Genomic DNA, 16,533 nt, shown 5'->3' with positions numbered 1-16,533 from the left:
GTCGTTTTTTTTTTTCGGGTCGAAATTTTGATTTTCGATATCTCAGCTCTGGAAGGGTCTAGAGCCTCCATTGTTGCACTCAGGTCTAAGTCTCATGGCCCTCTATCAGAATCCAGAGTTTTGAGAAGATTGGGGATACTTAATTTTTCGCCTCAAAAAAAAAAAACCGTAAGGGGAAACACTGTCGTTTTTTTTTTCGAGTCGAACTTTTGATTTTCGATATCTCAGCTCTGGAAGGGTCTAGAGCCTCCATTGTTACACTCAGGTCTATGTCTCATGGCCCTCTATCAGAATCCATAGTTTTGAGAAGATTGGGGATACTTAATTTTTCACCCCAAAAAAAAAAACCGTAACACTGTCGTTTTTTGTTTCTGGTCGAAATTTTGAATTTCGATATCTCAGCTCTGGAAGGGTCTAGAGCCTCCATTGTTGCACTCAGGTCTAAGTCTCATGGCCCTCTATCAGAATCCAGAGTTTTGAGAAGATTGGGGATACTTAATTTTTCGCCAAAAAAAAAAAACGTAAGGGGTAACCAGGGGCGAAAATTTCATCAAAATGTTGGGGGGGACAATAAACATAACAATTCTCAAGAGCAAATTTTGAAGGGGACACCAATAATACAGGCAAAAAAATACAGAGGAAAGCCTTACCACTATTATTAGTGTAGCATGGAGACCATTTCATTATACTTCTTAATTTCTTTCTGGTTTAAGCCAGCGGCGAATCTGTTTACATACTCTCCTCACGTAGCGCAGCGATTTTATTTCATTCATTGACTCATTCTTTAACTATATTAAATGATATAAACCAACTAAATCACAGTGAAAGCGTTACAATCTAAATGCACAGCGCACCCGGACTTTCTCACCAGTGTATGGCCAGCAATATTGTAATGTTTAATGACATGAAGATAATGTCTGTTCTAAGTTATTATTGTACTGTACAATTAAAAACAATCGTTCCTGAGTCTGCAGTCTGAAAACTTTACCTCAGAGCATCCGTTTACTGAATGAATTGAGAATCTAACCTGAAAAATCCAATAACACCAGCAATTGTCATTCAAGCAGCTGATTTCTGTAAATAAATGCAAAACTAAATGCATATTACAGCATAGGGCGAAGTCAGGATCCGTCAGCACCGATTTGAGACAAAAATAATTTAAATTGTATATACAACTATGTAAATGGCATGGCACTCTGTGGCGCAGCAGGGTTTTGAACACGGTCCTGAGCCGTTGCTGGGCGCCGCGGACAGACGCCGAACGGCGCCGCTGGTGTGTGTACCGAGAATAATGTGTTCGAATTGTAAAGACGTGGCGCTGCGCGACGCGACGCTTCTCGTCCGGTGTGTGCGACCCCTTCAGCTTGATTTTGATTACTGGAGTTCCACAACTACTCAAAAACTATGTTTTTCTCTCCCGCCACCGGAATGTGTGTGTCTGAGGTAAAAGGGACGGAGGCGTCTGAGGTAAAAGGGACGGAGGCAGTGGACCAATGCACTGTGAGGCAAGGGAGGGGGGTCTCAAAATGTTTAGAACGCTTTTTTCGATATTGCCCCGTTTGCATTTGTGTTATTTTATTTCTTAATTATTTTGAGAACATATCATTAGCCTACATTATTTACAATACACATATTTTAATGTTTTTTTGGGGGGACAACCCTCAGATAGGGGGGGTCCTGACCCCCCCGACCCCCCCGCGATTTCCGCCTATGGGGGTAACACTGTCGTTTTTTTTACGGGTCGAAATTTTGATTTTCGATATCTCAGCTCTGGAAGGGTTTAGAGCCTCCATTTTTGCACTCAGGTCTAAGTCTCATGGCCCTCTATCAGAATCCAGAGTTTTGAGAAGATTGGGGATACTAAATTTTTCGCCCAAAAAAAAAACACGTAAGGGGTAACAATGTCGTTTTTTTTTTCTGGTCGAAATTTTGAATTTCGATATCTCAGCTCTGGAAGGGTCTAGAGCCTCTATTGTTGCACTCAGGTCTAAGTCTCATGGCCCTCTATCAGAATCCGAAGTTTTGAGAAGATTGGGGATACTTAATTTTTCGCCCAAAAAAAAAACGTAAGGGGTAACACTGTCGTTTTTTTTTTCTGGTCGAAATGTTGAATTTCGATATCTCAGCTCTGGAAGGGTCTAGAGCCTCCATTGTTGCACTCAGGTCTAAGTCTCACGGCCCTCTATCAGAATCCAGAGTTTTGAGAAGTTTGGGGATACTAAATTTTTCGCCCAAAAAAAAAAAACGTAAGGGGTAACACTGTCGTTTTTTTTTTCGGGTCGAAATTTGATTTTCGATATCTCAGCTCTGGAAGGGTCTAGACTCTAGAGCCTCCATTGTTGCACTCAAGTCTAAGTCTCAAGGCCCTCTATCAGAATCCAGAGTTTTGTGAAGATTGGGGATGCTTAAATTTTCGCCCCAAAAAAACCCGTAAGGGGTAACACTGTCGTTTTTTTCGGTTTGAAATTTTGAGTTTCGATATCTCAGCACTGGAAGGGTCTAGAGCCTCCATTGTTGCACTCAGGTCTATGTCTCATGGCCCTCTTCAAGTAAATGTACTCCGATACTGTCCGGCTCTGTTTTTCCGGTGTCCCCCAGCTCCTCGTTTAAGCAAAAGGTACTTTAAAACAACGTATTACATCGACGTTAAACCACGTTAACCGTGTTAACCATAACCTTTTAAACACTCTACCTAGTTCCGTTGTTTAGCAACGAGAAGAAACTCCTGCAACTTCAGTGCCCAACCCATCACGACAAGACGTGAAATAATCACGTTGGTCCACTTTGGAAAACGTGTAGATGTCACGGTTTAACTGCAGTGATAGTTTAAACTCAAAACCATAAATAGGGCTATACTGCCCTCTTGTGTCAAATTCTTTCTATATTTATTTTTCCAACAAATAACCCGCAATAAAAATCCATCCAATACAACTTTGAACTCAACACATTCAGTGGCTCAGTTGATAAAGCGTTGGGCTTCAATCAAGAAGACCTGAGTTCAAATCCCAGTCTTGCTTACATTGAATTGTTGTGATTTTATCAAACAAAGTGGCCAAAACAACATTTCTCCAGCCGACAAGACGTGAAATAATCACTTTGGTCCACTTTGGAAAACGTGTAGATGTCACGGTTTCACTCCCTCAAACTAGAAACTTACACTTAAACTGAAACTTTATTTTACCATAACGACCTATTGGGTTTTGACATTTTGACACCAACGACCTATTGGACCTAACGACTTTTTGGTTTAAGTGATGATTGGGCTGGGTTTGCCTGAACTTTTCTCCAAAACTATACAGTAAAATGACTTTTGATCGCTCTCTCTCTTCTCTCTCTCTCTCTCTCTCTTCTGAACTGCGAATGTCAAATTTGCATCACTGACAAATGGTTTAATTAAAATATAGTTTATACTGTATATAGAAATGGCTGGCGATATAAACATGTTCAAGATAACGTCTTTATAGGAATAATAAATAATTTCTCCAGTACCGACAGCAGAACCGATAACGTCCGAGCTTATCGATACAGCGGTCTTTCAAAATTCAGTACCGGGGCCCGTTTAATACCGGGTTTCGGTACCCATCCCTAATCATTACATATATTAATAATGAGTGTATACATATACAAACATTAAATTCAACAAAAAAATGCTAAATAAATTTATCGATAATTAATATTAATATTCAATTTAATTTACATTAATAAAGTAGGCAATAATAATGTATAATAAAAAAATCTAATTATATATATATATACATTCATAAACATTCATAATTAACAATTAAATGTAAAAAAAAATGATGTATGATAATTAACATTATCATGAGCATGAATAAATTAAATCTTTAAAAATAAAATTTAAATTAATGTAAATCATATAGGCCTACAAACATTAAAATAATAATAAAAAATGAAAAAGTCATGTTTTTTAAAAATATATATATTTTTTGTCTCCAAATAAAATGGAAAATAGCAGAAAGTAGTGTCTAAAAAACGTAAATATTAACAATAAAAATGTATGATAATGTTTAATAGCATGAACATGAATACATTCTAATTGGTATAATTAATATTTAAGCCTAGAAACATTACAATAACAACAAACAAACAATATTAAAAGTCATGTGTTAAGAAAAGATCATGAAATTGTATTATTTGTGTCCTAATACGATGGAAAATATCAGGCAAAAGAGTCAAAATCAATTTTGGCGTCCTTCAGCACCCATACCGTAACTGCAGGATTTGACGCGCATGCAAAAAAAAAAAAAAAAAAAATGTGCGGCTAGCTTGACCGTGTATTTTCCACGCGCGGCCCACTTGACCGCAGTGTTCTAAGCGCGAACACCCGACGTGCACATGTACTAAAAGCTTGTCTAACAGCGCCTGGTTGATGGAGTATTATTTCGCTATTACTCTCAAATACACACAAGGTTTACATAAAACCATTTGGTTGTCTAAACTCAAAAATTGAGAGAAATCTGCTTGTCAAATGCTCCGTGTATATTAGACGCGTCGCGCATAGGTCTTAAAGTGACAGTAGCCCTAATAATAAACATGCAGCCGCTTGTTCTTAAAGGGATAGTTGACCCCAAAATAAAAATTCTGTCATTGTTTATTCACTGTAATGTTGTTCCAAACCTGTATTAATTTATTTCTTGTGCTGAACAAAAAAGACCTTTTGAAGAATGTGGCTAACCAGACAGTTGCTGGTCCCCATTGACATCCATAGGGAAAAATTTACTATGGAAAATGACTATATTTAAATACTATAAAACTATATACTACATACTATATAAAATACTATATTTTCCTGCTTTTTTGTCCTTAGCCAATCACATGCCTGATTGATGTGGCATCCATATATATAAAAAAAAGATTTGCCATATGCAGCTGTTTCTACATTTGGCACCATAAATCGAAACTGATTTCCCCCTTGGTGTTGAATAGAACATTCCAGCTTTTGGGGCAAATTTTCTTTGTCGTTTACTCAACGTACCCATGGTTAACTTTGTTAATGTTAATGTTTTTTTTTTTTCTCCAGCCCTCTGCCATGGCTGCTGATATTGAGAGAGCTGTCACCCTGCCAAGCACACCTCGATTAGTTGTCCCAGGTATAATCTTCCCTTATTTTGTAAAAGTTAATTCTTTATTGAATTCATGTGTTTGACGGAGGACTGTTGCACATAAAAAAATAATTTATTTGAGTTGTTGATGGAGGGTGTACGGGTCAAAGGAGATAATAATGTTCAAGTGGTGGTGTGGAAGTCTTTCTCCACTTGAACATTACTGAATTCATCTAGGTGGCAATAGTGTGTTGTGCAGCTTTTAGTTATCATATTGTTAATGTTTCATATCATATTGTTATCATAATGCTTCGTGGCGCAGACACATGGAATATCTCCGTGGAAGGAGCATGTGTGATGGGGCCCCACAGTAACCTCCTGCATGGACTGGCAGCAGTCTTCGCTGCCTACTTTGTCTTTAACTTGCAATATCCAGCAGAAGTCGCAAGCACACTTGAATTCCTTCAGAGGTGAGTTTAAACATGACACTGTCATGAAAATGATTATAGCAATTATGGAGGTATATTTGATTTAAATCAACTTAATGCCTGTGACAGTGCGATTTGTAGTTGTAGAGAAAATCCACACATTACACACACACACACACACACACACACACACACACACACACACACACATCAAGAAATGTGAAGTTGTGGAGAAATTTTGCACATGCTCAAATCAGTATGTGAATTTACCCAAATCATTTTAAGCGAACTTAAAATACAATTGTGCATCATTTCATAAAGTTCATATACGTTTATGAAATGAAATGCACAATTGTATTTTAAGTTCACGCTGAAACTACATTTTTCTTTTTCTTTTTTAAATAATCCATTAAACTTGCTGAGAAATGATTGTGTGAACTAAAATGAGCAGTATACATATACAAGAAATATTCTTCAAGGTTGCAACTCTCATTGGATGAATTCACATATTGATTTACAGTTGTTCATAAATTTCTCCACGACTTCACATTTCTTGATGCTGGTGTATAAATGCGTTTCACACCAAATCACTGCAGCAACTGTATCAAAAATGTGAGCGTACAAGTTCATTAAAGGGATAGTTCACTTTGAAATTAATTTTTGATATGTTTTAGCTTACCTCAAGGGCATCCAAGATGTAGGTGTCTTTGTTTCCACAGTATTTTCCATTTTGATATATTTTTAGGTCAAACCGTTCCTGTCTGTCAGTCATATAATGGGGGTGTATGGTCACCACTTCAAAGAGCATGCACAGAGAAGTCCAAATTCAATGACTCATAAATGTAAGTACACATTGATGGCCTAAGACATGAAACGAGTGGTTTGTGTGAGAAAGCGAACAGTATTTATATCGTTTTTACCTCTTGTAACCACAGCCGTATCCAACTGATCTGACGGCACGGGCGCTTTGGTCTGCACAAGCCCCGGAAGTGATCTCTTGTGCATGTACACACATTGTTTACACAGATTTTAGAAGTTTAACTTTTCACTGAGAAGATCTAAACATATTTAGATGTACAGGAAATCGCAATGGAAGACGATTTCGATATTTAGATCTTCACAGTGAAAGGTAAAACTTCCGAAATCTGTGTAAACAATGAGTGACGCACATGCGCGAGAGATCACTTCCGGGGCTTTCTGGCGCGTTTGCGCAGATAGAAGCGGCCTCGCCCTCGCCCTCAGAGTACTTGGACGTCACTGCGATTACACAAGGTAAAAACGATATTAATACCGTTTGTTTTCTCACACAAACCGCTCGTTTCGTGTCTTAGGCCATCAATGTGTACTTACATTTACGAGTCATTAAATCATGTTTAATGTGGACTTCTCTGTGCATGCTCTTTGAGGTGGTGACCATAGACCTCCATTATATGACTGATAGACAACGACGGTTTGTCCTAAAAATATCAAAATTGAAAATACTGTGGAAACAAAGACACCTACATCTTGGATGCCCTTGAGGTAAGCTAAAACATCAAAAGGAATTTGAGATGGTGTAATTTGGGAGAAAAAAAATGTTTACAAGTTTGCAACTCTTAAAATATTTCTCTCTTTGGCTTCAAATTTACTGATACACATGCATGGCTTTTGTCTATAACTACAAATCACACTGTCACAGGCGTTCAGTTGATTTGAATCAAATATACCTCCATTAGTAATGACGAAAACGAACAGTATTTATGTTGTTTTTACCTCTTGTAATCACAGCCACGTTCAAGTGATCTAAGGGCACGGGCGCTTTGTGGCTGTGGCTACATGAGGTAAAAACGATATAAATACTGTTTTCTCACACAAACCGCTCGTTTCGTGTCTTAGGCCATCAATGTGTACTTACATTTACGAGTCATTAAATCATGTTTAATTTGGACTTCTCTGTGCATGCTCTTTGAGGTGGTGACCATAGACCTCCATTACATGACTGACAGACAGATATCAAAATTGAAAATACTGTGGAAACAAAGACACCTACATCTTGGATACCCTTGAGGTAAGCTAAAACATACCAAAAATGTATATCAAAGTGAACTATCCCTGTAATGTTTCATGTCATGGTAATGACCATGTCATATCAGTCTTAAATGTTATCCGATAAGTGTGTTTCCCTCCCTGTTTTCAGAGCCTTTTGCAGCATCCCCAGATGGGCAGGCAGAGAAAAAAACGTCCAAAATGTGCATTGTGGACTCGTTTTCTCATTAGTTTTAAGAGAAAATAAAAATATAATTTAAAAAAAAAAGTGTTTTGTTTTTCTTTGCAGAAGTCTGAAAGAGGACATTTATCCAAGTTACAATATTTAATTGTAATATTTACAATATGCTGTCCTATGAAATTACAGAAAATACCTAAAATTACAGGAAATCCCTGGCTACTGAGTTGCCGTAAATATAAAATTTTGCTGTAAAATTTACAGTATTCTATCCTGTAAAATTACAGTATCTTGTTGTAGTTATTTTACAATAGCAGTCCTGTATACTGTTTACAGTACATTTACGGCAACTATTAGCCAGGAATTTCCTGTAAAATTACAAGAAATTTCTAACAGTGTAGGATTGGATCTGATTTCAGATTCCTTCTTTCCCTTTTGAACAACCCATTTTCAAGATTTGATCCAATCCGATCAGCTTACCTTTGAACAACTGGCCCCATAGTTTCAAGCCCGTTTTGCACAGCATCCATGGATTTGCCAACATCACCTTTGTCTGTTTTAACATCTCCTCGGATGTGCGATTTCAAGCAATTGTGAATCGGTTATTTATTAGTTTTGCATTATTCAAGGAAAGCTCTTGCGGTTTCGTTGGTTGTTGTGAGCATCTAATTCTTACAAGTTGTGTGTATTTCTAAAGAAAGATACGTATATTCGTTCTATATGACAGTTAATGTATGCATGTGTTAAAAAAATTGCAGTTTTTTTCTTCAAATGACTAAGTTTATTATTGTTAACACCCATTAACCTTAAAAACTCCATGATTATTAATTGTTAATAAATGACACGTATTTCCTCTACACTATACCATAAACCAGTTACATGCGGCGATCATTTCGATTATATTTATTGTAGCTACATATGAATATTAGTATAAAACTACACTTTTAAAGTGAGCAGCTGCAGATGTTCATGAGTTTAAAAGCCTCCCAGACGCACCTCATGACGTCTCTTAAAGGGATAGTTCACTTTTAAATAATTTTTTGATATTTTTTAGCTTACCTCAAGTGCAGGTGTCTTTGTTTCAGCTGTATTTTCGATTTTTATATTTTTAGGTCAAACCGTTAATGTCTGTCAGTCATATAATGGAGGTCTATGGTCACCACCTCAAAGAGCATGCACAGAGAAGTCCAAATTAAGCATGATTGAATGACTCGTGAATGTAAGTACACATTGATGGCCTAAGACACGAAACGAGCGGTTTGTGTGAGAAAACGAACAGTGTTTATATCGTTTTAACCTCTTGTAACCACAGCCACAAAGCACCCGCGTCCTCAGATCACTTGAACATGGTTGTGGTGACACAAGAGGTAAAAACGATATAAATACTGTTCGTTTTCTCACACAAACCGCTCGTTTCGTGTCTTAGGCCATCAATGTGTACTTACATTAATGAGTCATTAAATCATGTTTAATTTGGACTTCTCTGTGCATGCTCTTTGAGGTGGTGACCATAGACCTCCATTATATGACTGATAGACAACAACGGTTTGACCTAAACATGTGGAAACAAAGACACCTACATCTTGGATGCCCTTGAGGTAAGATAAAACATACCAAAAAATAATTTCCAAGTGAACTATCCCTTTAAAATAAGCAATAATCTTCTTACTAAAAATTAGTAAGAACTTACTAAAAGAACTTCTGGAGTTAGAAGTCTCAGAAGAACATCCACTAGTTTGTTGTGCCATATTTATGGTCATTCATAATCAGAATAAAATAGTCATACATCAAAATTAAAAGACAATGTAATACTTCAATAATCATGAGTTAAAATAAAGATTACGCATGAACATTATTTTCAAATTTCGTCTCTCAGTTGAGGTTTTGGATAACCTTTGAACCCTCAGCAGGAGAGATGAGTTGGAGAAACTCTACAAAATAAAGGTTGAAAAACTCAACCTATATTGTGAGGTTATTTATCTAACCTAAATATTGTGAGGTTATTTATTAACACTTAGCACGTTTAGCATGTTGCTTGTTCACCTCAGTAAATCAAACTACATTTATGAGTGGCTAAAGTTCATTATTAAGCAGACGCTAAAATGTTTAAAAATAATATTGTTTAAAGGGATCCTCATCATTCACTCGTCCTCATAAAGTCTCTGGTGTATGTGACTTTCTTTTTGTCAGATAAAGACGTTTAGGAAAATAATCCATCTCTGAAAGTGCATATTAAATCATCACATTGTTTCAGTTAAGCTAACTGTGATTTGTATATTTACATTTCTGAAATAAATAACTTACAGTTTCCTCTGATAACAGACTCTAAATTGTAAAGTGGACTCGTTCATTTTCTGTGAAGCTGCTTTGAAATGATGTGTATTGTGAAAAGCGCTATACAAATTTGAATGCGTGACGTTTTTTGGATGTTAACCCTATAAAGCCCACTGTGTCATATTTGATAAGAACATTTCTAAGGCCTCGAAATGAGGGGACTAGCCATCATTTCAAAAGTGAGGGGCACAGAATAGAGAGCCTAAGTCTCTGTGTAATGTTTGTCAATTTAAAGGATAATTTAAAATGATCTGTGATGTTTGTCAATTTAAAGGATAATTCTGAAAGTCAAAAACGTCGCAGTTTGTCATAAAACAGAAGAGTAACATTTAGTTTTATGTGAAAATCGCTTTATGAACTACATCTCCCGGGAAGCAAAACAACGACCCTCTGCTCGTGTGTGTGCAGTTTGGTACAAAACACTCTGGTATGACGGCGTAACGTTACGATTATAACGTAAGACTGTAGAAACAATGACAGACGTTAGCCTCAGTAAAGTTAGCTTCATTCATTGAGAGAAAATGTGCACCTTTGGGGTTTGTAGTCTTTGTAAAAGTACGTATTTTCACAGTCTTATACCTCAACGGTTTTACATCAAACTGCGACGTTCTTTACTTTAAAATGTATCTATTAATTTTACGAACATCATATGTGTAATTCAGGGCACAATTCAAACCAGATCAAAATATTTGTTGCCTCTCGCCATTGACTACCATACAATATTTTTCCGAAATAAGGTCCCATGGTGGTCGACCGGAAGGGAAGGGACTTAGGCTCTCTATGTCAAGTGTAATACCAGGGTTTTTTTTCAGACTTTTGTTGACAGGTTTTTGCTTAATTTGCTTAATATGCTATTTATTTTTAAAGCAATAAAACAGAAAGAAAGAAAGTTGTCCACTAGCCTACTTTAAATTTTTCCTGGCTTAAAACGAGGCTGAGGTGGTAAAATCTTGATCATTTATTTTAATAAGATAATAAAATGTGTATTTTTCGTAGACCATCATATAGTCTAGGATGTTAACCACAGTATTTTTGTAGGTGTATCTCGGTACCTCTAGGGGGGTCCGGACGGAGGCATGCTCCCCCGTACGAAAATTGTGTACATTTTAAAGATAAATTCATTAATCTGGTGCACTTTGAGTCCCCCGAATCCGCTGTTAAAAATAAATAATCCAACTGCCCAAATATATGATATTCTCTGATTTAGATATCTGATCATCCCCTTACAATTATTCAAATATCAGTGTTAAGCATGATGATATATGGTTAAATATCACACTGAACCGGTTTTAAAAATAACATTTACTTAAAATAAAAGTTTTTTTTTTTTTTTTTGGCAAAATTACATTTTCTTACTAGCCGAAACAAAGTCTCTTACTAAACTAAAACTTTCCAATTGCAAACCTTCAAACTTTCTAGTTAGACTTAAAGTTTGTCTACAAACTTTTTTATCCAGGCCTAATTGTAAAATGTTACCAAATTATGATAAACATCATGTAGGCCTACACATGTTACAACACCGCCTGATTCAAGCAGATCGTGGCTGTTAATGCATGAAAATACTAATTTAGCATTCACATTCACCATGTTTATTCTCGTTTGAAGGGCTTTGATAACATATCTGTGAAAATAAAATGCATTGCGAGTAAAAAAATGATTGAAAATATTGCATGTTTGTTCGGGAGGTGAATTTACAACAAAACCGGTTAATTACTCAACAAATGAAAAGCGGAGTTATTCATCATTGTGCAACACAATTCGGATAGTACATGACAACTTACTTACAGTGCTTGACTTTTTCGTGGGAAAAGGAGTTTTCTGCCATTTTGAACTCTCTGAAACTGATGGATTCGGCACGGGTACGAGCATGGGCGTGTCGTAGGTTAATGCACGAGTTGACTCTTTGGATCCTAAATCTCGATGTAGGGTATTACACGCCCGCGAAAACCTCAGCTTGTCGTAAACACACTTTGCCTATTAAAAAGTGCGGGGGAAAAATTTACATTGTATAAATGCTCGAAATGAACACACTTTTGCTGGTAGACTCAATCTACTACATGCCTTCTGTTGTCTGATTGATAGTGAATGAATTATGAATTTATGGTGAAAAACAATAAAAGGACATTCTCATCTCTTTCATTTTTGGGTGGCATATCTCTTTAAAGCCCTACTTTGTGCTATACACTTCACTTGGACTGAACCGACTCACTGTAGAGTTGTAAAATGGTCGCATGTTTCAGTGCAAGTAAATGTAAAGCACAGCAGATCTGCTCTCTAGTGGTGGAGACGGGCCACTGCAGGGCGGCTGATGGGAAAAACATGTGGAATAAAGGCCTTGCTTAATCATCCTCATAAGATTTTAAATAAAAATGATTTTATTTATTTATTTATTTGTCAGGTAAATGGCATTTTTACAATCTTAAAACAGCAGGCCATGCAACACACTGCTGGCATCTGAGAAAACAAAACCAAATAAACACAAAATATTAATAATAACCTTCATTCTGGCTGTGAAACCTCCTTCATACGGGAAACATTAGGAGAAAATACTGACAGGAAGTGATAGCGCTTCTGCCGGCCTTCATTAGTGTGTAGTGTTGAGGAAGGCAGAATAAACGAGTGTGGATATGATCAGTTAAGGCAGCACCGGAGGCGTAACGAATGGCTTCATCTACATGATCTTACTCATCTTCTTCATACGCACTTCTATATATGTTTCTAAGAGTCCTTGATATCGACAGGCACCACCAATCCTCAGATGTCAAAAAAAAAAAAAAAAAATGGCTTTTTTCCCCTCTCTTCTGGAAAATATACACTTCCAAAAAATGACAGAAAAAAGCAGCAAAAAAATAACTGTACAATTTCTTTTTTAAAACCTGTGTTTTTTTATACATTAGATACAAAACAAATCTAATACTTCATTTAACAATCCTTCATTTTGGAAAGAAATAAAAACAAACAAAAAAAAAACGCATGGTTTGTGACCTATCGCTGGTGGGTATTAAAGAAATACTTTTGAATAATACTATACTGGTTCACAATAAAGAGTGATGAATAAAATAACAGGAAAATAATAATAATAATAAAAAGACATTTCCAACAGTGGGAAATCAACGAGCTTCAAAAGCAGATTCATAATGTTGTCCTATGATTGCTACAGAAAATGGCCGACTCTCCTTCTTTGTAGTGTAAAAAAATATCATTGTTCAAACTTCAGCTTATGGATGCAGAGACGCTCACCTCACGCTAGAAGTGGAGCGTTCAGAAGCAGCGACGTTAAAGCTAGCGTAGCGGATCCTTCTCTAGCGTCTCCATAACATCACATTAATGTGACACAACTATCATCAACATTCAACAATTACCCGGAGAGACGCAACGCAAATTAGTGACAAATAAATAATGGGCCTATTTCTACTTAGGGGTGAAGGGTCATGGCTATGTTAATGCTTCATCTCGACGGGGAAGCAGCGGGTTCTCCACGGACTCGGCGCTTCTGCTAGTGTTTTAAACGGAAATGATAAAAAAGGAAAGTTTCAGTTTTCGATGACTCTCAGACCCAGCCGCTGGTCAGCTTGTAGAACATCTCCTCGTCCAGAGACTCGTTCTGGTCTTTGGCACGCGTGGACAGGAAGATGTATCCGCCGATGAACTCGTGCACCACTTTACAGTCCACCTCGGCACAGATGAAGGCCAGGCTGGGCTCGTCCGCAAACTCCACCGTCACCTGACGGCAGAACACCGCAGAAAAACTTCAATTCACATTCATTTGTATTTCTACACATCGTTTCAAAGCAGCTTTACAGAAATACAAGAGTCCACTTTAAGATTTAGGGTGGTTGTTATCAGAGGTAACTGTGTAAGTTATGTTTTTCAGAAATGTACATGTATAAAATCACAGTTTGCGAAAAAGTATACATTTAAACTAGTGGTCGACCGATGCCAGTATTGGAGAGAGAAGGGTGGCCGATGGCCGATATAAAGCCGATTTTATATTTTTATATAAATTAGGGCTGTCAAATGATTAATCGTATCCAAAATAAAAGTTTGTGTTTACATAATATATGTGGATGCACCGTTTATAATTTTATAAATATATATATATATATATATATATATATATATATATATATATATATAAATAATTGTATATATATAAATACATACACATGCATGTATATTTAAGAAAAAATATTATTTATATATAAATAATTATATATAAATTATACATAAATCTATCTACAGTATATAGATGAAAATATTTCTTAAATATATACAAGCATGTGTGTGTGTATATATATATATATATATATATAAAATTATACGATTTATCGCGATTAATTGTTTAACAGCCCTATTATAAATATAAATATATAAATATATGTATATATACACACACACACACATATATAGCGCTGTCAAACAATTAATCGCATCCAAAATAAAAGTTTGTGTTTACATAATATATGTGGGTGCACTGAATATAATTATTTTATATATAAATACACACACATGCTTGTATATATTTAATAAATATTTTCATGTATATACTGCATATAGATTTATATATATATATTATATATAAATATTTGATATATAAATAATATTTTTTTCTTAAATATACATGTATGTGTGTGTATATATATATATATATATACACACAAAATAATTATAAACAGTGCACCCACATATATTGTGTAAACACAAACTTTTATTTTGGATGCAATTCATCATGATTAATCGTTTGACAGCCCTAATTTAAATTAATATTTAAGAAATTAGATCAATTTAATAAACTTTTATTTAAAAAATCTAAATCTTTAAAATAAACTTGCCTCATTATGCTTCTGCGTCAACTCCACGGCATAGCTACACCGTCACTCCTACGGCGTCGTGGCCGTTTTATGATTCTACATCAGGTTGCGTTGCATCGCGGTGCATTTCACCGCCAGAAAGCTTTTTCATTTCCGACAATGACGAGCGAAAGAGAGAGAATGTGGTTGCAGCTGGAGATAATCGACTTTGAACAAGACGACACAAACTTCGTCCCCATTTTTTACTTTGTTCAAATATTAATAAATGTTGAAATTAACATTTATAAAGATTAATAAATGCCATTCATGTTTTAAAGTTTCTTCTAATATTTTTTTCCATTAGTGTTATTAATATTATATTTTCTGTTATTTAGTTCAGAGTTGTGTGTGTTATCGGATGGTGTTTAAGGTGACCCTGTGCACCATCTATATACGAGTACTGGTCATGTTTCATGGACAGGCCACTTGTGATAAACATCTGGCTTCCTATTACTAAAAATCTCTTTTTATTTAAAAGATTCGTGTTCTGAGGATGAACGAAAGTCTTACGGGTTTGGAACGACATGGGGGAGAGTAATTAATGATTAATGGGTGAGTACTTAATTGGGTAGTAGTTTTTGAGTGAACTAACCCTAATTTTTTAATACAGTCTTGTAGACGCGATTACTTGCATTGATTTGGATGTAAACCAGGTTATTTCTATAAACTGATTTTTGGTAGTTATCAGGGTATTGGTGTTCATGTAAACGTGCTCAATGACATTGTGGGATGAAGGTGTCACATAAAGAGCATCTTACCATCTTAATCTCCCAGTTGACGTTCCACTGTTTCATGTTGCTGAAGCGCCAGGTCTTGATGGCGTCTCCTGTGCTGGCGTCCATACGGATCAGTCTGTTGTAGGTGATGCCAATCAGCTCATCTTTCTTGCCACCCTGAAACCTAATTTAATGCAATTTAACAATTAACAACAGAAATACAGAGAAATTAAAAGATGAAATTATTTTTGAAGCTGCTTCATTTTCTGAGACCAAATTTCTAACAGACCAATTTCTCTTCAACGAGGAATTATGTTGTTATTGGCCGACAATCATTTAATCAAGATATCTGACAGAAACATCAGGTTTTCTAGAAGAAACTTACTTGGCAAGAAAATGGGTCATTCCAAACTCTGGCAAGGACTGCCATGCCTGTATGAAGCGCATCTTGGCCTCAATGAGGCTCATCTGGGCCACATTCTGATGAGCTTCCAGAATACGGGCGGAAATCTGAGGATAATGCATATGTGAACATTAATAAACAAGTGCTGCAAGCAATCATAACTTAAGCAGAAGTACAGAATGAGCACACAGACACAGTCGTTAGGAAACATCCCCAAAGAAGAATGCATCACCAGACACTTTATTATGAAACTGCTGTATCCAATCACCACTAATATCACTGTGAACATATGAGACGCCACCTCTTGTTCAAGCAACCTTTTTGATCTGTTATACATGCGACTTAACATGCATAAACCGAAGCCCTAGCGATCCCAGCTACAATTGTTTAGTCCCTATTTTCCCAGAGCATGAAACATTTTCCCCACAAAGAAATGAGTGATGTCACTGGAGCCTCCCACTGACCGATGACTTGCTTCATGAAAGCTTCTATCAGCTGCAGACCAGCTGACATGCTAAAACAGTGCCTAAAAGGGT

The 16,533-nt window shown here is 36.3% G+C and overlaps 1 protein-coding gene and 1 long non-coding RNA gene across 4 annotated transcripts in view; one reads left to right on the top strand and one right to left on the bottom strand.

Annotated features, from left to right (window-relative positions):
* Positions 1 to 5,386: 5,386 nt before the first annotated feature.
* LOC148973437 (uncharacterized) lies at positions 5,387 to 7,738 on the top strand. The gene is made up of 3 exons (XR_016146584.1): positions 5,387 to 5,533; positions 7,442 to 7,538; positions 7,668 to 7,738. It is a non-coding gene; the product is annotated as an uncharacterized LOC148973437 (long non-coding RNA).
* Positions 7,739 to 12,380: 4,642 nt separating this feature from the next.
* The window catches only part of fermt2 (FERM domain containing kindlin 2), a 63,976-nt gene continuing 59,823 nt past the window's right edge, over positions 12,381 to 16,533 (bottom strand). For all 3 annotated transcript variants that reach the window (XM_039671360.2, XM_039671361.2, XM_039671362.2), the window contains 3 exons: positions 15,980 to 16,104; positions 15,637 to 15,778; positions 12,381 to 13,752 (listed from right to left, as the gene is read on the bottom strand). In XM_039671360.2, the coding sequence (XP_039527294.2) occupies positions 13,579 to 13,752; positions 15,637 to 15,778; positions 15,980 to 16,104 (441 nt within the window). In that variant the 3' untranslated portion in view covers positions 12,381 to 13,578. The remainder of the gene's footprint in view (positions 13,753 to 15,636; positions 15,779 to 15,979; positions 16,105 to 16,533) is intronic.

This window comes from Pimephales promelas, chromosome 15 (assembly GCF_988280905.1).
Source record: "Pimephales promelas chromosome 15, fPimPro1.hap1.1, whole genome shotgun sequence".
In the NCBI taxonomy this organism is placed as follows: domain Eukaryota; kingdom Metazoa; phylum Chordata; class Actinopteri; order Cypriniformes; family Leuciscidae; genus Pimephales; species Pimephales promelas.
Note: the sequence above shows the minus strand (reverse complement) of the source record. Positions and strands in the feature narration are given on the sequence as shown.